This window comes from Artemia sp. Qi Xiang Cuo, chromosome 15, assembly GCF_049724085.1.
Source record: "Artemia sp. Qi Xiang Cuo chromosome 15, ASM4972408v1, whole genome shotgun sequence".
Taxonomy (NCBI): domain Eukaryota; kingdom Metazoa; phylum Arthropoda; class Branchiopoda; order Anostraca; family Artemiidae; genus Artemia; species Artemia sp. Qi Xiang Cuo.
In genome coordinates, this window is record NC_142808.1 from 26,339,895 (window position 1) to 26,362,491 (window position 22,597).

Genomic DNA, 22,597 nt, shown 5'->3' on the forward strand with positions numbered 1-22,597 from the left:
AAATTGAATAAATTGTAAATTGGATTTGATCTTATATGAGTGTATCTTTAGGTAAGGGGGTAAGACTCTTTTTTTTCTTTTTTTTTTTTATTGAAGAAAGAAAGGTTTGGTTGACTTTGTTGCACTGGATATTTCTTGTTAGGTTACAAGTCTTTAATTAGTTTGTTATCATATTTCATGTCTTAAACATAATATATAAGCCTACTTTATAAGTTAGACACAATTATACAGGATGTATTTAAAAAAATCATAATATTTATTTAGCTAATTTTAACAACTCTCTGGTAGCTGCAGGATGTTATTTGGTATAATTGAATTGTTTGCTTATATTCATACAAACCAAATTAACTATTTTGTTTCAAATGTTTTAATATCATGCAGCATAGTTTTGAAAAATCTGCCGTTTTTAGAGGATCATTCATACTGAATTTTATTATTTTTACTTAAATAAATATGATATTCTTTTTATTGTTTTTAAGGTTTTTAATGGTTCAAATTATTTTTGTTTCTATTTAGTTTTGTTTAAAATTATAGTCTATACGTATTTTGCAAAATTAAATTTTCTTTATTTTGATTGGCTTTGAGTTTAGAAACGGAATTTCTTTGTTTAAATTGACGCCATTTTAAGAATGACTGTTGAGGAGTACATATTGCTGAAATGATTTAGTCTGATTAGAAGAAGAAGTTTGCCATTTCATATTATTATAGTCGCACAGTAAGTTCTTTATTGGTTTTAAATTGCATGGTGGGAGTTGTATTTGTTAAATAATTTACAGGGTTTTACTTTTTGTTAATTGATTTGACTTCTTGGAATTTGGTTCATTGTAGCTGGACTATAGAGTTTTCCAAAGGTGTTGACATTTCATTTTCTGATTTTAGTATGTTTGGGGTCATGAATTTTAATTCAAAAATAAATAAATCTCTTGTGGCACAGTTTTAGAACTACGAAAAAAACAAAAGAGAAAAAGAAGCAAACAAACTACGTAATAAGATTCGAAAAATGACAAGAGAGGCTGCCGCTTCATATTATAATTCAAAAGTTGAACACCTTCTCCAAAGCAAAACTTCAGCATGGTACAAGGAAATAAAAAAACTTTCTGGCAAAGGTGCTAGTAGTCTAGATTTTTGTCTGGATCAAAATGATAAAGATACAGCTGAACAGTTAAATAAACATTTTGCAAAAATTGGTGTTTCATGTTGATGGTTTATATAGCTTTTCATTTTTCATTATGTTTGATGTTGATTCACTTTGAAAGAGGTTTCCTATACTTTTTCTGGTTTGGAATGCAAGTGGCAAAAAAATTTACGTCCAGTTTCTTGAGATTTCAGACACATTTTTGCCAAAAATCAAACATTGTCGATGCTCAGGGTAGTTAACTGTTTTATGCTAACGCTGGTTATTCAGACGCAGAAATATTAAAAAAAAAAGTGTGAGTTTGGACAGCTAATAATTATAATTGATTTTTTTTTATCCCTTTGCAATCCCACCTGGTAGTTTTCATTATAGTTTAATTTGAAACTAGGGGGTTAAACGATTAAACTTAGTTTTAATATTTCAGGCTTTGACAGAAATTTTTAATGATTTTCTGGAAATTTTAGACTGGAACAAATAGCCTACCTAGAAAAATAACTAAAAATAAACACTTTTCGAAAAAATTCTGCTTTACTAACTTTTGGCTATCTTTGAAAGAGGCTAGACTAGGAAAACAAAATTTTGGGGATGGGTCTAAAGGCTGAAGTGTGTTCTGGGAAGGTATTTTTAAGTAGGCTACCTAACTCCACTTATCTCTCTAGAGGATCCTGACCTTTAAAAATATGTTTTTTATAAAAGTGAAATCTAGCAAAATAGATCTGCTTAAATAAAGTACAAAAAATTTGATTTTCAGCTTCACAAGTGCTCAATCCTAATTTATAAGGTTTTAAAGAAATTTATTTATTATTAATACCAAGATACGGTAGGGTTTAACAAGCTTGTCGCACAAAACAATTATAAAAAAGTCTATAACAAGGTCAATGACATAACAAAAACATACAGTAACTGAAAAACATTGGAAAAACAATATTATTGAAACATACAATAACATACCAACTTAACTGTTAATATATCTGTTAATAACATACCAACTTAATACCAACTTTTATAACATACCAATGTTTATAACATACCAACTTAATTATTAACATATCTGTTAATAATTGAAACCTACGAAAAAGTAAGCCTACAAAATAACTGTCACACTGTCACAAATCAGGTAATACAAAAGTAAAAATAATCTCAAAATGGATTGTGATAGGACCTAGTATACAAATCTGTAGAGGCTAAACCACCGTTGAAAGACTGGACCATGGTACTGGCAAGTATTTCTGATGGAAGAGAATTCGATGTCTTCCACACTCAACTAGTCAGAGTTTTTATCTATTATTTTCTTTGAACACGGTGGATAAGTTTTGTGTTGGTGCTGATGGGTACTACTGTATTCTGTAAAAATGAAAAAGTGAGTTGGGGTGATATTATCAATATTCCTAACAATGCAAAATGTATTTATTACATTGGCTCTATCATGTCTGAACTGGAGAGAAGGCAACTGTAGTCTTTGCATTCTCTGGTGGTAAGGTAGATGACTCAGGTATGGTATGAGTTTGGTGGCCCTATGTTGCACTCTCTCAACCCTCTCTCTATCTCTATTATTAAGGGGATACCATACTGATGAGCAATACTCAAGTACTGGACATATAGTGGATACATAAAGTGAATGAAGATTAAACTTAGAAAAAGTTTATGCAAATACATTTCTTGAAAAAAGCCATTGATATGGCTTAAAGTTCTGCTCCAATAACAAATTAGGTAAATATCTACCAAATCATATTATTGAGTTAGGAATAAAGTGAATGCACCATTCAATGCCTTTTTTTATGCTTATTACAAATATAATAAGAATTTATATTAGAAATGAATTTCAGCCCCCCCCCCCTATATCGGCTATACCTAACCCAACCTAGCCTATCCTAACCTAACCCTGAATTGGCATATATAGGGGGGGGCTGAAATTCATTTCCAATAGAAATGCTTATTATATTTGTAATCAGCATAAAAAAAAGGCATCAAATGGTGTATTCACTTTAGTCGTAACTCAATAATATGATTTGGTAGATATTTACCACAAATTATATTTTCAGAGCTAAGGTAAGACTCCCAGGTCTCATTGTTTTTACTGCATATGAGTGGGTGTTTTGAACCATCACTGGATTCCATGAAATCCTGACACAGAGGATTATTTGCTCCAAACTAAATGGCTCTGCATCTCTGGATATTAAATGCAAGGTTTTTGCCCACTTTGAGAATGCATCAAGATCAGATTGGTTGGCTATGGCACTTTGTGGGTCATGGGCTGAACCAATTATTTTGGAATCATCTGCATACAAGCAAATTTTATTCTCTTATGATTCAAGGTAAATTGTTGATAAAAATATTAACTAAAGTTGGGTCCAAAACTGTTCCTTTAGGCACTCTATTTTTTACATCTGCTGATTCTGAGATGACAATTGATCCACCATCTTTAAATACCCTTACCACCTGCTTTCTATACATAAGAAATTGCATCATCCAGTTGACAACATTACTGTGGAAGCCCATTGCACAGAGTTTAGAATTTAGTCTCCTGTGACATGCTTTGTCAAACACTTTGGCTAGATCCAGTAATTTCATGGTAACAGATTATAAAGAATATAATGGTGCCCTTTTCACTCTAGAGATAGCAGCTAAATTGTCATTTGGCACTTTATGATGGCATTATCATGTCAAATTTATAAAGAATGCACAGATATAAAAATTAGGGCTAGCATTCAAATGATGCTATCTATGATATACCAAGTATAGCATTAGCAGCAGAAAAAATGCAGCAGCAGCCATGGCTGCTGTGCAAATTTTGTGCAAAGCTTGTGCAACCATGAAATAAGCTTAAAGGCTTTATTATCAGTGATGAAAGGATAGTTGCTTAAAATAGCAAGCAAATAAATGGATTGATTTTCATTATAATAATTTTTAATGAACTTTTTGTTTTGTTCTTAATTGCAGATGCCCAATTAGTCCTGATATAATATATCCAAAAATCTAAGATATTCATTAGATCTGACTTGTTTTGATTTTCTTTTTAAGCACAAATATGGCAAGGTTAGTTGGATGCAACACAGCATTAGAAGCCAAAATTGTAGAAGTAACCAATGATGAGAACCTGGATGATCCCAAAATTGCAATGTCAGGTGTGTTCTATTCTGATGTTCATGTCCATGTTTTCCCATAATTTATATAGTTTGATTTGTTATGCCATAAATTAGCCTACCTGATGTTTTCTTGTTTTTTTATTGTCTGTTCTTTTTTGTTGGATTAATAAAATCTTATCTTATTAGTAATCTACAAGCTGTATGTATAGCTTGTCTTTAGAGCAAAATAAGTTTATGTATTTCACAAATATGATGTTTATATTTTTCCTTAAAATCAAATTATTTGTATCAATTGTAAATGGAAACTGCACCTTAACCTCAATCAATGGATGGTCAGTTGACCACTCTCTGCACAGTTGGAGATGATTTTCAAAAGAGTCTGGGTTATTCTATGTACAGTCATTGATGGCATAACATCAGGGGTCTCAGATTTCATAAGAGCTTTGCAGATTTGGTCACTAGTTCCTTTAAAGCTGACCAAGATTACCATAGGATGTGAATGTTTTTATTTTCTTTTTTTTGTATTTCCCCTGTTTTATAATTCTCTCTTTTTAGTTTACTATTCCTGTGATGTAACGTTTATGCTTCCTTTTCTAGGGTGTAACTTTGCTGGCATGATCTGCAATAGTGTCTTGTATAAACTTTTGTAACCTGCTACTACTAACAGCTCACTGTAGTACCAAGCCAACACAGCCATACATGCTTCATCTCCAACCCAATCTTTTTAGAGCCCCCTCTTTATGTCCTGCCAAGAAGTTTTTATTTCTCTTGGGTCTTTCCTGACAACATCCTCTCACCCTATTTGGGGGCAAATTGCTGTTTGTTTGGCCCTATATGGCTGCCCAACAAGAACAATTGAGTAATCTATCATCCTCAACCACAGAACATGTCCTTGCCATATCAGCCTTTCTCTCATTGTAGCCCTTGAGAGGAGGATTCACTCACATTTTTTGTACAGTCTACTGTTTGAGATATGGTCAGTCATGTACCCAAAACTATCTGTAGGTAATTGCTCTGGAAAATATTTCTCTTTCGGAGTGCCCATGCTTCAGAACCTTGCCTGATCCATGCCATCACTGTAGCCTCCAATGTTCTGGTCCTGGTCTGCAGCCTTAACTTCCTACTCTTCCAAACTTTTTTTTATCTGTGAAAAAAACACCCTGGGCTTTGTCTATTCTGCTTTTAACATCTTCACTGCCCCCTCCGTCTTTATTAATAATACTACCTTGGTAAGTGAAGCTGTCCACTTGATTAATCTTCTTGTTACCCAACATCATCTTTTCACCTTCACTAATTCCTAGTCTTAGTGACTTAGACTTCTTAAAATTAATTTTCAAACCTATTCTTTTACCCTGAACTTGCAAAACCTCTAAAAACACATTAATTTGCTAACATTGTCATCATTTCTAACATATCAGGTCTAATTGATTTCAGTATAGGGGAAAGATTCACGATTTACGATTCACTTAAAGCTTCTAATTAAAAAAAAAATAATTGGGAAGCCATTGTCAAGTCCTATTCTTTCCAGTTAAATTGATTAAATTTCAATTTTTTTAGTTGAAAATTGTTGGAGCAACATCACCTGAGTACATTTGGCTAGGAAAAAAAAAACTATATAATATTTTTTTAAGGCAAAAATGTGTCATTTTAATTTGAAATATGAAAAACTGTAAATTCTGGTTTGTATTTTTTTTTTGTCTTCATAGAGGGAGGGGAAGGGGCGTAATGCCCTCTCTTCTTTAGAGTCTCTTGTCTGCTTAGGTTAAATGACTGCTACTGGTAACAACTCAATGCAGCCCAAAGCTGCCTGATGCAAATATAGCTATGTGTTCTTCCCCTATCGTAATGCTCTTCCTTAATCCCAATCTATTCAAGCCTCCCTCTTTATACCCTGTCAAGAAATTCCAATTTTTCTTAAATTTTTTCCTACAATCTCCTTTCACTCTTTCAAGGATTCTGTGTCATGCGCTTATTCTATCTATTCTAATGTCAAGTATATAGATACAGTGTAATAGATAAAAAATATTTACTTACAGGAAAACTAATGAATGAGATTGTTGAGGCAACCTTTTCCAAGAGTCATAGAGACTTTGAAGAGATTATGGATATGCTGTTTTATACAATGCTTCGTGAAAATAAGTCCAACTGGAAAAGAACCAAGAAGGTTGTTATTTTGATTAATCTAATGAACTAGTACTAGTTTATGCTAAAATAGGTTTTGTGAGTAAGCAAGGACTGCTAATGGGTCTTAGAATGCGTAATTATTTTTATGTGATAGGTGGGGATTTTAACGCTAAAAGTCTAATGTGGCTAAACGGTGTTTCTACAGATCATAAAGGAAAAGAATTAAAGGATTTTGTAACTTGTAAACCACTTGTTGTTACTAATGATCCTGATTCACCCACATATGATCATCATTATTGTAGCCCAGATGTAAGGATTGCTAGTGTACAACTTTTGATATATATTGAAAATTGAAGAGTCCTACAAGACCCTCCCTCACTGTCAGAACATTTGTATATAAGTTTTGATCTCTGCTTTAATAATGAGATTAGAGAGAAAAACATGAACCAGCGATATAATTTTAAGAAGACTAATTGGGAAGTATTTAGTGCTGTTTTACTGAACCGTTTTGATGAAGTTTTTAAATGTAATTTGGCTTCAGAAGAAGCAATTGATTCAGCCGTTGATAATTTAACTAAATTATTACAGAATGCTATAAAAGAATCGACTCCTATGTGTCACAATAATTTTAAAAAAGATATTGCCGCTGGTGGACACCACAATTAAATGAACTAAGGAAAGAATATAGACGTAATACGAGAATTTTTAAAATATTAAGATCGATAGAAAGCAAATTAAATATGAAAAATGCTAAAAGTAAATATAAGATGGAAATTTTGAAGGCTAAAAAAGAAGATTGGAGACGTTTTTGTGAAGAAAAAGGGACTACGGATCTGTGGAATACAATTCATAAGATTTTTAGGTTGAAGGGTGGGACTGTAAAACCTATCCATATTAAAAAGAGTGATGTTACTTTTACGAATTCAATAAATGAAGCTTGGGATGTACTTTTAAATAAGTGGTTCACGAAAGATGAGATATAAGATGACAATAGCTATCATCACACAATTCGACAAGATGTAAAGCAGATATTAGAATAAGATGTAGAAAATAGCGAGGATTTTCAGTTTCAAGACCTTTTAGAAATTATCAAAAAATTAAAACCAATGAAAGCCCTAGGCCAAGATGGAATCTTAAATTTAATTTTGAAAAAAAAAAAATATTAATGTAATTGCACCAACTCTTTTAAAAATTTTAAACGTGTGTTTGAAAGTTTCGCATTTCCCTAAAGAATGGAAAAAGGCTAATGTGACAGTAATAAATAAAAAGGGTAAAAAATTACGGTAACGCTCGATCGTATCGCCCTATAAGTCTACTTTGTAATTTAGGAAAAAAATTTTGAGAAGTTAATAATGGGTAGACTGAATAATTTTAGTAAAGATAAAAATTGGATTTCTGATTATCAGTTTGGTTTTTCGAAAAATAAAAGCACGGTGGATGCGCCTGATAATTTGGTGACTATGGTTGAAAAAAATAAAAAGAAGAAGTTATTTACATTGTGTACATTAAATATATAAAAGGGGCGTTCGATAATGCTTGGCATCCAGGAATTATTAAAAATTTAAAGGAAAAAGAATACCCTTCTGGCTTAATAAAATTAATTCATAGTTATCTATCAGATCGAACAGTTGCATATGAAAATGGAAACTTACATAAACTAGAAAAGTCATGTCCACAAGGTGGAATTGAATCTCCTTTTCTTTGGCTCAAGCTTATGCTGATGACATATGTGCTATTATTACAGCAAAGAATGCAAGTACACTGGAAAAAGTAGCAAATAAGATTTTCGAGAGTTTTGATAAATGGGCAGTAAATAATAAATTAACATTCAACCCATTAAAAACAGAGGCTGTCTTATTTACAAATAGACATATAACCCCTCACGTTAATTTATTATTTGGAGGCGACGTTATTGAAGTTAAGGATAAAGTTCGATGTTTGGGAGTAATTATAGATAGGAAACTTCTTTGGACAGAACATGTAACATGCAGAATTAATGAAGCTAAGAAATATTCGAGTCGTCTTTTAAGCACGGCAAGGATGACCTGGGGCTTAAAGCCTTTCGCTCTTAGAAAATTGTAGAAGTCAGTAATTGAAAGCACTATTTTGTATGCGGCTCCAGTATGGATTGGGGCCTTAAGAAAAAAAAATATACAGAATATGTTACAGTCAGCACAAAGATGTTCAACCCTTAGTAATTCGAAGTCGTTTAGAACTGCTCAAAATCGTGCTATTACGGCCCTTTCTGCTGTCCTTCCAATCGGTCAAAATTCTTCGCAGTTATAAAGCAACAACCCAAAACTCGCATGGAACTGAATTGACCTTGTCAAAATAGCTTTATTTTTGCCTTCCTTTGTCATATCTTGTGAAATTTACAAAAAAAGAACAACAAACTTTATTAATTTATCATGTTGATATTGGAACATGAAATGTAAGCCTTCCAAAATCAATAACATCATCTAAAACACAATTTAAATTAGATGAATACATATGGGCATCAGCTGTACCATGCATAGTTTTCAGAGCTGCTGTTTTGATGGGTAACGTCTGGAGAATGGAGATACTTCGAAATGCATTTGGTAAACGCTTATTTTGACGAGAATGTGTTTCAATATCCGATGGATGTGCTTTATCCTCGTTATATAAATTGGCTTGGACCTTAAAGTGTTTTTCCTCTAATTTAAAAGCTCAGGTAACATTGGCTTCAGTGGGCAATGAAGCTTTACTCTCTTGGTCTTTGAAGCGAAAGGAATCGTTGTGGAAACTTTTGAGATGGCTCATTTGATCTTGAAAGTTTTAGTACCCTTTTTAAAAGTCAATGTTGATTTTGGGTAACTAGCCCCCCTCTGTCCTTTTTAGGTGCCCGTCTCTCTCCTCAGCATTGATCGAAGCTTTCAAATATCCATTTTTTCCGAAATAGTCGAAAGGTTCAATAAATACACCTTTGGGGACGTGACCCACCCCCTCATAGCTCCTGGGGCAAGGGCTGTAAATTATGTAATTTGACCATTGTTTACATGGGGGATTTATTATCTGGAAAGAGAGGAATGTTTGATCCTGAGTATGTTAAAAAGGCTAAGGGCTTTAACTTAAAACTTCAGGTAATGTTGAGGAAGATTTTGAGCTAAATCACAAGAAATTATTTGCATCCCTGACGTCTGTGCAATGTCTTAGGCATAGCTAAGTGTGTAATGCCGGAACTTTCAGGGCATGTTGTTGGGAATTTTTAACTAAACCAAAAGACGTTATATTCATCGAAGATTGTCAAAAGAGTGTATCTGCGATATCTCGTGAACGGCTATAAGAAACTATGTGCATCTATTTTGTCAAAAGGGTGTAAGTCTAATATCTCAGGAACGGCTATAGACATTAAGTTGAAACTTTCAAAAAGTGTCGTGTGGTCTGTTGGGTTGAATTAAAAGGCACTATATGAATCCAGGTTGTCCATTGGGGATATAAAATATCTCGAGAACGTCTAAGGAACGGCTAATTCAACCTTCAAGTAATGTTTAGGGGTGGTAAAATTAATCAAAGGACACTAATTGCAGCACGCTAATGAAAATGATGTGTCTGCAATACCTTAGGAACGGCTAAGGGTATTAAGGTGAAACTTCAGGGAACGTTGACGAGGGCGTAAAATTAAATCAGAAAACAATAAGCGTATCCAGATTGTACCCAGGAACAGCTAAAGTGTTACGTAGGAAGTTTCAGTGCATGTTGTTGGGGATCTTCAAATAAATCGAAAGACGCTATGTGCAACAAAGGCTGTCACAAAGGTGTATCTGCCATATCTTATAACGGCTATGGGTATTAAGGTGGAACTTTCACGGAATGTCAAGGGGGATTTTGAAATGACCAAAAATTACTATGCACATCCATGGTGTCAAAATGGCGTATCTGTAATATTTCAGTAGCAGCTATGGGCATTAAGTTTAAACTTTCAGAAGGCTTTGAGGGGTCTGTTGAACTAAATCAAAAGGAACTTTGTGTATCCAGGTTTCCCAAAGGGCGTAATAAAATATCTTGAGATCGGTTAAGGACATCAAATTGTAACTTTCATGGAATGTTGAACCAAATTACAACACACTATGATGATCACACTTCTGACTACAATTGCAACTTTTTGCGCCTGCGACTACAAGTACTTGCGATTTTGACGGCTTGCAACTGCGACTTCTACTGTAACTACTTTCGACTGTGACTAGTTTCATCTTTTATTTTAACTGGTTACGAATATGCAACCAGGCGGCCTAGTACAGTATAACCCTGGATTTCAGGGGGGGGGGGGCTGAACTAAACTCTTCTGAAATAAACATTATAATATCTAAATAATCACTTCACTGTATTCAGGAAGTCTATTCATACGATGTTAAGGCCTGCTTCTAATTATGCTGCACGCTGTTTTAAAACAATTCGGGCAACTGTGATTATTTCCGAGTCTACTTTTGGCAATTTTCTAGATGTCAGAAGTGTATATACAGCTTTATACGGTTTGATTATACTTTCATTTGGCAGGTATCCCTGTTACCGCAACCCCTGTGTCCGGTTTACGTACTTATGGTCAACCCCTAAGCACAGCCCAGCTTGCCAGTTCACATGGAAATCTATCATCAGTAAGCTATAATTATTATCCATTATGATTTTACTAGTTAGATTAAGAGAGATCAGCATCCCATATACCGGTATTTGTCCAAACCTATCACATTATTTCTTATTTCGGGTGATAAAATTTGATATAAAAAAAAAAAAAAAAAATAAATGCAAAAAGATTATCGCAACCAAACACATTGTTTGTTATTTCTGGGGATAAAATTCCGTATTTTTTCTAGTTGTAGATGGGTTTTTTTCGCTAGATGTCTTTCCCTCATTTGCAAAGATAATTGAAGACCTGAGCCTTTTGTGTTGAATTTGTTTTATCTATTGTAGGCCTTTTAAAAATCAAGTTAACTAGTTGAGTCACCGCTGGTATCTTTAAAACCGGGATGTGTAATATCCACTGATTTTATTTTAATTATCACCTGAACCATATTCTCTTTTTTTAGTGCCGTATATTTCCCCAGCCTCCTCTCCCGTATCTTTCACAGTGTAAGTTAGCAAGTAAGGATACTTTCCAGCGAGTTCGCTGTTTGTGGCTATATTAAATAATATTTTTTTTTCTATTCAGCTCTGGATTAAGGTTAACACTTTGAGAGATTTAACTATTTTAGAGGGATATTAATATGAGCCGTCATTTATAAAAAGGAAGGCCCCCCAAACCCCCTCTGTCTATTTATGTCTGATCTAAATAAAAACAAATTTCTGTAAACAAGTTAAGATAAAAGTCAGTATTTATGTCACTACTTTTTATCTCAGGATCAAAAGTAATTACCTTATTGTATAAATATGTAAACATTCCTACATTTTGAGATCACAATTTGATGGGCACAATTTTTCCTATTGGGGGGGGGGGAAGGCCAGACCAACGTTAGAGGGAAATTCTTTTTTTTTTGGTTTTCTTTTTTTTTGCATGTATTTATCGCTTAGAACATGTTTTTGTTGTTGTTGTTTTTTTTGTTTTTTTTTTAGAAATTGTCAATGGTCAACTCCAGTTTTACACCGGTTTTATCGCTTGACTATCCGGTTTTACCGGTTTGACTAAAACCGGTTTTACCGCTTGACCGCTTGGTCACCGCTGGTTTTACCGCTTGACTATTTTGCTTGATTTTTCTTCCCGGTAATTTAAAACGTCTTAAATGACACCCGGCTGAATTTCTTCAGATCTATCGATTAGTTATATTTTAATTTTCTTATTTTGTTTAATTGTTAATCCTTTTTTATCCGTTAAATATCCTTGGTCCCTTACAAAAATATTTGAAGATTGGAGTGTTTTGTTTCAAATTTGTTTTTGCCTTTCATCACAGGGCTAACCGTCCTTCTTTTTGTAAATAGGGCACAAAGAATAGTCGAAATCCTTAAACAAAAAACTTTATGTTTTGTAAATTTCGTATTCTAGATTTACTTTTCTTCTGCTCTACAATGGTTTTGTTAGTGTGTTAAAAACTATGAATAAAATAGCTTTTTTTTAGAAGCATTCTGTCTTCTTTTCTTTTTTTGCTTTAATATCCCTCTTATATCCCTTTTTGTGATTAATACCCTTCTTTCCCTTTTTCCCCGCACACATATGAAATACGCGTTATATAGCCCATGCTTATTGAGTAAAAATTTCCTACACTTGTTTAACTAAAACTCCTTAGAGTCAAAGGAATCATTTTTAAACAGCAAACAACATTGAAATCCTTCCAGAATTTTGTCCCATCTTCTAGACAGTATAACAAAAAACTCGGCATATTCGTACCTTTCCTTCTTTTGAAGTACTAATTTTCAATTTCTTTTGTTTGTTTTAATAAAATTTATGAGTTCAATGTGTATTTTAGTCGGGTAGCCCAATATAGCCCAATGCCTATTGAGTTACTACGGCTCAGAGTTACTACAACGATTAATTAATGATTATTATATTCCTGCCATTTACCCGTGCCAAGTTTAAAAAAAAAAGATTGAACGCGCCTCAATGTGGAATTTTGATTGTTTCTCATTGTTTTTCTCTTCAAAATTAAGTAGGATTTTTTTTTTTTTTTTTTTTTTTTTTTTTTTTTTTTTTAATACGGACTGTTTTAATACTATATTTTTGTTATTATTTTGCTATAGTAACTTTCAAATATAATTTTTGATGAATGGTTAGAACTTCAACTTTATATTTATCAGCATAATATGTTAATGCTTTTATCGACACATTAAAAAAAGTTTTTGAAAGAATTCTTTTTACGCTTCTTTTTAATTTCTTTTTGGATAAATGGTATGCATGATTATTTATGGTAATTTAGTAGTGTTATTTTAGTTTGGTAATTTATTTTAATTATAATTGGTGTTACAGATTTCTAATCTGGTCAAGTCTTCCACTCTTCTTGTTCTTCATTTTTTACTTTCTACACAATCAACAACAATATTTCAATATAATAATTAATATTTTTTTCAAGTGTTCATTTTTCCTTGAATGCCATTCTTTCAATTTTTTGGTGTTGAAATTTTATATTTGTTTTTCTAACATTTATATATTTACTTTTTTTTAATTTATTCAGATCCTTTGGTTTTCTTTATTTATATATGTTTATCTATAACCCACACAGCACAATTATAAATAATAATGGAATAACTGTAAGCAGAAAATGTATAATCCGTGACAAAATCAACTAAAACGGACCAGAGGGAAGCCATATATGCCACACCTGAGAGTCTTCTGTGTCATATCTTTAACTTCTGAATTATGTTAGAAACCCTAAATTAATCACAAGAAGCCGGTTTATGGCGTCAGTGAAATACAAAGACTGAAAAGTCTTTTAAATATTCCTGGGGGTCAAAATTTTTTCTAATTTAAACTCTAAAGATTTAAAAATTTTCAAGTCTTTGCATAAATAGCCTGGATTGTTCAAAACTAATATTAGCAACTGTACTTAAGCAAACGAGGAATACTGTACCGGACAAGATATTAAAAAAATAGAAAAAAAATTATACAACAAATGCAAGGTGCTATTCTGCACAAAACCTCCATGACCTATAGAGGAGACATCAAACCACTGGGTGTAATCTACAAGAGGAGCAGTGACATTATTACCCTGAATGGGAGTTAATTACCATGAATTTTGCCATGCACAACAATTTTAAGTAATACCATGAATTACTATGGGGAATAGTAGTACGATTATAGGTTAGAACCTTAGGATTATCTACTACATAAGACAAATATCAGATGTAGCAGAAACAGTAGAAACCATTTTGGACCCTTTTTCAAATGGCTAATCAGAACCAGATAGCCAGGTTGTTTTAAACACTTATATTCATCTGTTCAGAGGATGGTCATGCTTACTTGGGGTCATTGTATCACCAAACGCTGTCAATTGGTACCCTCAGTTTCAGAGCCCTTGCTAAACAAGGAAATATGGGCCTACATCTGAGAGAGATAAACGGATATAGTTGGGACATTATCGGTCTATCGGAAACTCACTGTCCAATTTCTGGTAAAAAGAAAGACGGTGACGCCACCCTTTTCTCGCTGGACGCAATAATGGAAAACATCGACAGGGAGGTGAATTTTTACGTTCCAGAAAGGCTAGAAGATCTGTGGTTATTGCAACTCTTCTCTCCAAACGATTTATTATGATCCACCTCAAAAGCTCACCTGTCAATATTAAACTTATTCAAGTTTACTTTCCGGATTCCAGCTGAGATGACGAAGAGTCTAAAAGTTTCTATCTCTTGCTTTAAGATCTAGTCAATTGTGCCCCGAAAAAAGACATAATCTCTGTCATTGGCAGCTTTAATGCTACTGCTGGCATGGAACACGAAGATCAGGAAGATGTGATGGGTCAATTGTGTCATGAACAACTAAACAAAAGAGGTGACGCCTGATTGAATTCTCCTGAGACACCTATCTAGTCATCATGAACACACTTTTGGAGTACATACCCGGACAAAAAGCTACCTGGAATTTCCCTACTGGAAGAATTCTAAATCTCTTAGACTTTATCCTTATGTATTTAGATTTTATCCTTATGTGTTGGTAGTCATCTGTTATTAACATGTTCCCGCTGGTCGGTGGTGACTTCGATAGCGACCACCTGCTTGTTGTGTGTAGTTTTACAACGAGGCTTAAAACAGCTTCAAAACAGTCTGGGACTCCCTAAAAATTTCGAATAGATCACCTGAGTGACCAAGTGACCTGAACAGCCTATATTGCCACATTGCTCCAGAAAATATTGAAATTCACCCCAAGCTTCCGGCCAACTGTGTCTAAGTGCGATATTGGCAAATTAATGACAAGCACGACGCAGATTTCACTATCTCCCCATTAGGTGTTCAAAAGCCTGAGCAAAAGCCGTGGAATACGAGATTGTTCGACTCGCTCAGCTCTGGATTTTCGTTAAAAAGACGAGGTCGTTCAGCTCTGCAATAAAAAGCGCAAAATCGCAATAAGCAAGAATCGCAAAAAGCGCAATAAGCATGACAGGGAAAGATGATACCAATGCAAGCAACTCAAATGGGCTGTATAGAAAGCCATACGTCGTCTCCACTGCAGCTTTATTAAGGAAAAATATGAACAGTGCAAAACAGCTTTCAAGAAAGGTGACTCACACTTGTGCAAGGTAATTGGCTAAAAAGAAGGACCCACAAACATGCTACCTCCTCGACAAATCAGATACAATCCTCATATGGAATTCACTGTAGATGGAAAGAATACTTTGAAAATACAATGAATTTGACCATCTTCCCTGACCCAACGGTACTATCTATATTTTGCCTTATAGCTACGGACCCAAGACCGCCCCCTCTTCGCTCGAAAATAGAATCTGCCATCAGAGGCGTTAGAACAAATAAAGCTGCTGGCCCTGATGGAGTACAGCCGGAACTTCCGAAAGTCAACTGTAAACACGTTGTTAGCCTTCATCACGAAACCCCACAGCTGTCTGGGAATTTGGTCACTTCTCCTCAAGATAGTGCGAAGTCACTGTAGTCCCTCTTCATAAAAAAGATTCTAAATTGGTTTGTGATAACTGTCAACCAATCAGTCTTATAAGCCAATTCCAAACGGGCTTCCGGTCTAATACGTCGACTGTTGATTGGATTTTCACTGTTCTTCCGATTTAGTGCATCTGCAAATTCGATGCTGTTCTACGGATGGCATTTCCACATTTTGTAAATGTGAAATGTATCCGAAAAGGTGCTAAACAAACTCAACACAGCTTTAAAATGTTTGACCGGACATCAAGGCAAATAGCTTGAAGACATTAGCGTACTCACTGCAGCATTAAGCTACCTGTCATGACACGCTGCAAATGTGAAGTGGGAACTAATGGCTGCATTAATACACCAGCAAATTCATCACAGCGTTTAAGATCCTAAATGGATCTACTGTAGTTACAAAATTTATACAGACATATGTAAAGGATACAGACACAGAAAATATCTGAAAAGGAGTTTCACCCTGCGATCGGTTACCACATGGAACAGATTGCCGGCAGAGGTAATCCAGAAAAACCCTTCCCTTGACGCGTTCAATACAAGGTACAACAAGTACCTCAGTGTTATAAAATGTGGTAACTACCAGAACTAGCGGAAAATCATCATCTGTGATAGAGCCATGAAGTCTGGAATAAAAAAAAAGTGACGCGAATACATCAGCAAACACATCGCAGCTTTAAGTGGTCTGAGCTGCATACTGTAGATGCGATATACATGATGATGGCAGCACAATACATAAGTAGCTTTACTGCAGCTCTCTGTTACTACTGTATATACTGTAGAAACCTGTCTTGCCATGAGTTGTTGCCGCCCCTACAATCTTTTTCTATCCTAAACTAATCGGCAACTGTTTGGTCATGAACTTAGATGTCTCCAAATATTTCGACTTGTAGGCTACTTTAGATTTACGTTAACCGTCAAAAAGTAGTAGAAGATATCAAAATTACTTGTGAAAAATTGGAAATTTGTGTGTAAGAAAAAAAATATCTAATAAAACTTCTGCACAGACAGTAATCTTTAGAAACAGATGTAAGGGGAATGGGAACTTCTTAGAAGGGTTTAAAGAGGGAGGCTTTGAATAGATTTGGATGGATGAGGAGCGTACGTAGCTGTGTTGGCCTCAGGCGACTTGGTCATGCAGTCAGTTGTTGTTAGTAGAAGTAGCAGTTGTATTAATATAAACAATTGCTACAATCGTATATATTCTGTTTGATGGGTTTTTTCTTTGTTTTTAGATTTTCTTCCTTTTTATGAAGTTATTTTAGAAAACAATTTCGTTCTCCCCCATGATGATGCTTTTTGGATAAATATTTGGATTATATTTAGGCTGAATATTTGAGTAATTATTCAATCAGATTCAGATTTTTGTTTATTTGTGACGGTTGGCAAGTTCGGATTTAAATCTTTTATTCTTCTAATTTGTTACTGTACAGTAAATTTATTATATTTCATTTTAAAATTATTTTTATTAATATCATTATTATTATGTTATATAATTATTATTGAATTTATTTTTTTGGTTTTATGGTATATATTGTGCGAGTTATTTCTGCTTTTTCAGACTAATGCGAATTTAATATTCTTTTGCTAATTCTAATTTGCTTTGCTAACTAGAAATTGAAAAGGTCAAATTGCAAATTCCTATACATCATTTTCAGCAGCTCCTTAATATTTAGTTTTTGATTTTATCGTTAAAATTTCTATCTTAAATGTTTTAATATTATTAACCTTTTTTCGTTGATTTTATCATTATAAGCTACGCTTTATGGACTTTCCGTTATTTTAGCTAGGTATAGGGTACACGCTTTTTGCTATTTTTTAGATATTTATAGATATTAATAAGTTTGTTACTGTAAAGTTTCTACTTTGTTCTGTTAGAATTAATATAATACCTAATAAAAGCATAGAATAATCGTACTATCAATTAAATAAGACACAATAAGGCTTAAAATTATAATAAAAGACCCATAAAGATAAGTGCGCAAAATAAAAAAGTAATAGTGGAAGCGTAGTGCATGGGTAAATATGAAGAGGCGTAAATACATAAAAGGAGCACATTTATTTTTTTGTATAATTTATAGAAAATAGTAGGATAAACTTGCAAGAGTGCAAATTGGCGTTAGTGTCGAAAAAAACACCAACGCCATCTAGGTTGTAGCGAATTTGTTCCCTTTTTAGCACACCCAAAAACGCGGTACACTCATCTCTCTAGATGCTTTAAAATGAATAGGAAAGTAACCAAACCCATTTTTTTTTCATCAGTGGAACTTCCAGCTTAAAGGCAACTAGCCTACTTAACTTGCCAAGAGTTCCAACCTAACCTAGACTATTTTTTCCTGACCAATTTTTTACTAATTTAACTAAGTTATTCGGGAGAAAAATAAATTGAGATAATTTATCATTTAAAGGAAAATTTCAGCTTTAGATTTACAACTAGTCAAATTAATTGTATCAATTAGCTAATTTCTTTTGAATTTTCTACATCCATGAAATTACCAAACGATACTCTTTGAAGCTAGTAGTAATTCAAACCTTATGTTCCCATGTTAAATCGCTGAATATCTAACTCTTCCTTTTTTTATTCCCTATCCGTATGGTTTCAATCCTGTCGCTTGTTATATAGTTTTATATTTTATTTGGTTTATGAATCTTGGAGGGCCTTAATTAGCGTTTTTTTTTTTAAGGTAAGGTTTTGATTTTGAACAGCTGTGTTGGCTATTGGAAGGCTGTCCAAAAAAATGAAGATTAAAAGTGTAATAAAACAGGTTGCTTCTTTTGTTAGTTTGTTCTGTTGTTGTTAGGCTCACTGAGTCCAAAAAGACTTGGTATGGTATCGTGTACTACATACAAACCACTTAATGGAGTAAATTTTGGGGAGCAAAAGTAAGCTAAGATCTATGAATAATAGTTTAACTTTGTGTATCAGAAACGTCATTAAAAAAGTGGACTACATTTAGGCCCTAGGGATCATTGATGAATCCCTGGAGTTCAAAAAAGAAACAGGTATTTCCAAATGTAAGGAACGACCAGTTGATACACAAAAAAGTCCATTTCTTTCGGGGGCGGGGGAATTTGAATTATGGACTTTGCCTTTAATTTATGACTACTGGAGAAAGATAAACAGGTCTATCATGGGACTATTCGATAATATAGCAATGCCTTGATGTGGCAACTCTGAGGGATTGCTGTGGCAAGAGGCACACTTGAGCTGGTAGAACTCTAACCTAGTCACAAGAAAAGAAAGTGAAATACTAAGAAAAGAAAAGAGAATAGTTCTATGGCATGCTATTGCAGTTTTACATCAAGTGATATGCGAATTTCGGAATTAATAATTAGGAATTGATACTTTTCTTCAAAAAAACGTACAAAGGGAGGGGGCTCGGGGCTTTGTGCTCTTCCTGAAATCCTAAATTTTAAATTTTTGGGCACATCTTACGTTTCCTGGCAAATTATCAATTTTTTTGTCCCCCCCCCCTCAAGAAAAGCCTATTATAAATAATATTTTAGCATAAATAAAGTAGGCAAGTCTTTTCTTTTTCAAATTTTCTTTTACGTATTTCCTATTATTCATATTATTTACGTTATACATTTATGAATCAACTTTCTTTCATAAAAATGGTCTTCAACAAGGCCTGTGATGGTAATGCTTATATTTGTAATATTTATTGTTGTATTTTTATATTTATATATTTACCTTGATGGTAAATATTTGAATGATTCCATTTCTGACGTAGCGAGAAGGGGAACACACTTCTTAGTGCCTATTCTATTCTCTTTCTGAGTATAATAATGGTTTCACTTTTTTTATTTAAATAGCCATATTGTAAAAAAAAAAAACAAAAAAAAAAAGAAAAAAAAAAAAACGCAATATCATATAGAAAGGCCTTCGGGGTTGACACAAACCCTTCAGAGTCTAAAGACAAGGGTCTTAAGTTACGCCCCGGGGGCATGCAAAGTTTTTATGGAACTTGGGTCGAGCCATAAACTCCATGAGTAAGTCAAGCTGTAATCCCACCTCACCCACTTCTAGTAATAATTCAGTCTGTTTTGTAATAAAAGTTTAAAATTAAAAAAAATCATGTTTGTTTTTTTCCACCTGGTTTGCACCGAGTCGCTTGATTTTACTTTAATGACTTTTTTTTTTTAACCCAAAGCTTTAAATTTGTTGATAGAAAAAGCTAAAGTTTTCCTGTTAATATTCTATAATTATACTCACATCTTTCATTTATTATTAATTTGCTTTGCTATAAAATTATGTTAAAAAGAAAAAAAGTTTCATAGGCTTCAGGTGAGATCCCCCCCTACTCCCAATAGCAATTTCCATGTAGGGGCGTGCGTAGCTGTGTTTGCCTCAGGTGGCTTGGTGCTGCGATGAGTTGTTAGTAGTAGTAGTAGTAGTTAGAATGTAATATTAAATTTGTAAGTCTGGAGTTGTTTGCAAAGTCAAAATAAGTAATTCATCAGTACAGTCTCACTTATATTTACCCTTAGTTTGAAATAGTACGTTCACATTTACAGTAAATGCTGCAGAGGTTCAACTTTTAATGGTTTTTCTAAACAAATTGAAATCAATAATTTAGAGGCAGTCGCTACAAAAAGAAAACACAAAACTAAAATTATTGAGCCAGAAGAATTAGTAAAAAGAAGAGAACTAAATAAAAATTGTAACTAGAAATTAAACTTTTCATATCAATATCTAGAATGCTTTAGAAGACAAAGTAAATAATTTTCTAAGTTAAAATCAATTATTTTACCTTTTGATGAACAGTGGAGCAAGTTATGTTGACTTCATTAACAGTAATGCTCGAAATTTTGATAATAGTGTTTGCATAACGAACGCTCCGGGACGTTCAGCTGAAAGAGAAAGGAAAGCGAATGTTCGAGATTCCATAAATAGTTTTAGAGCCGGTTGTTATTCAAAGGAAACTTGTCAGTATTCCCGATACAATTTTTTAAGCGTAACTTAAGACCCTTGTTTTTAGACTCTGAAGGGTTTGTGTCAACCCCGAAGGCCTTTCTATATGATATTGCGACTTTTTTTTTTTTTTTTTTTTTTTTTTTTTTTTTTTTTTTTTATAACAATATGGCTATTTAAATAAAAAATCTAAAAAAGTTAGCTGTTATTTGAAAATATATTATGTTGCAGTTTTTTCACCTAAGCTACGGGCGGAACTAGAGCAAAATCTTGGGGGAGGCCCAATGTACCAAGGGCGCTAATGAGGAAAATCTTTGAGGGGGAGTGTGACAAAGGTGCCAATAATTGACCAAATAGACAAATTTTTTTCTTCAAAAAGAGTGAAGAAAGAAAAAAACAGGGAGAGGGCGCTGGAAAAAATCTGCCCGAAAAAACTTTCTTCTTTGCAGAGTTCCATATTTACACTAAACTTTATTTTTGTACAAAAAGAAATTTAAAAGAAGGTCTTATTGACTTTGTTTTCGACTGACGGAACACTTTTCTTTTTATTGTAGAATAAAACATATTACTTGTTATTTGTTGCATTTCAGACCCCTAGTTCAAACAGTGGCCCAGATAAACAGACGGACAAAGCAAGTGGTCTGTTTTCGAAATTTAAGTCAAAATTTGGAGGGGAAAAGGTTCCACAAGCTATTCTACCTGACGATAAGAAGCAGAAGGTGTGTGAAGATGTGGAAGTTGTAGAGGTGAAGGAGGAAGTTGAGGGTATTACAATGGTGGAGGTGCAAATTGAAGATATTATCCAAAGTAGAGGCCAAAGTAGAGAATCAAGAGAGCCTGGGCCAAGGGGAGAAGATGATGGATGGTTTTTTAGGCTTGTAAGAGAAATTTCACCAACAAATTGTAATTTTTGTAGTTTTTGCGATAATTTAAGTTTTTTTCAAACAATTGTTATTTTAGTAGCTGTGCTAGTTTTTCTTTTTGTCGTAATTTTAGTTTGGTTTGTTCAGCCTATTAACCAATTTTAGCCAGAATTGAAAACTTTCGAGTATTTTAGACTCTGTAAGACTCTGTGACTCTGTTGTAATGTTCATATTTTAAATTAAATGTTTTGACAGTTTTTCATTACCAAGAAATATATATTCAACATTTTACTATTATTTATCCTCTTTAGAAAAAGCTATTTTCAAATAGCTTTTTCCATGAACTTTTGCCTGAATTTTACAAGAGAATTTGGAAAGGGGTTGATGTTTGTTGAACTGAAAAGGGGTGTCACTTTTGAGCCAGCCTGGGTCGCATTCTTGGTAGTTCTGCTACTGAATACACAAATTAAGGCATGGATTCGTAGACATCAAATGTACTAGAACGACCAATATCAAAATAATAAGTAGTATTAGGGGTGTATCATTCTAGTTAAGAAAGCAAAGATGGACAACAGCTGAACTGAGAGTCGCTAGGAAAGGACGAAATATTTGGGTTCTACGTCCAGAATCCATTATCAACGAAAATAAAAAATATAAACTAAACATCTAAATACAAGAAAATAAAACAAAGAGATGAAAGAATCTTTGCAACAGAAAACTAAACAGGAAAACACAAAAGAATTACATATCTGGTAACTGTAGTGGTTACAAAGTACATTTTCTAAACCAAATCGAGTATTACGTCAAAAACCGTGCGCAAAGCAATACTAAATTTGATATTAGGGTCTAATTTTTTTTTTTTTTTGAGGCTCTGGGTTAAATTTTAACTAAAATGGTTTTTTTTTTTTAGCAAATGTCCAAT

General features: G+C 33.6%; 1 protein-coding gene across 3 annotated transcripts; it reads left to right on the top strand.

Moving 5' to 3' along the window:
- Positions 1-244: 244 nt before the first annotated feature.
- LOC148943500 (clathrin interactor 1-like) lies at positions 245-21,844 on the top strand. 3 transcript variants are annotated; one of them, XM_089101363.1, is made up of 5 exons: positions 245-715; positions 4,157-4,260; positions 6,258-6,385; positions 10,861-10,958; positions 21,403-21,841. In XM_089101363.1, the coding sequence occupies exons 2-4, from the start codon at positions 4,164-4,166 to the stop codon at positions 10,915-10,917; spliced, it is 282 nt and encodes a 93-aa protein (XP_088957489.1). In that variant the 5' UTR covers positions 245-715; positions 4,157-4,163; the 3' UTR covers positions 10,918-10,958; positions 21,403-21,841. The 3 variants fall into 3 exon arrangements, with proteins under 3 accessions (XP_088957489.1, XP_088957488.1, XP_088957490.1); XM_089101362.1 differs by lacking the exon at positions 245-715 and adding an exon at positions 812-1,106 and having other exon boundaries at positions 21,403-21,844; XM_089101364.1 differs by lacking the exon at positions 245-715 and adding an exon at positions 1,189-1,491 and having other exon boundaries at positions 21,403-21,842.
- The last annotated feature ends 753 nt before the right edge of the window (positions 21,845-22,597 follow it).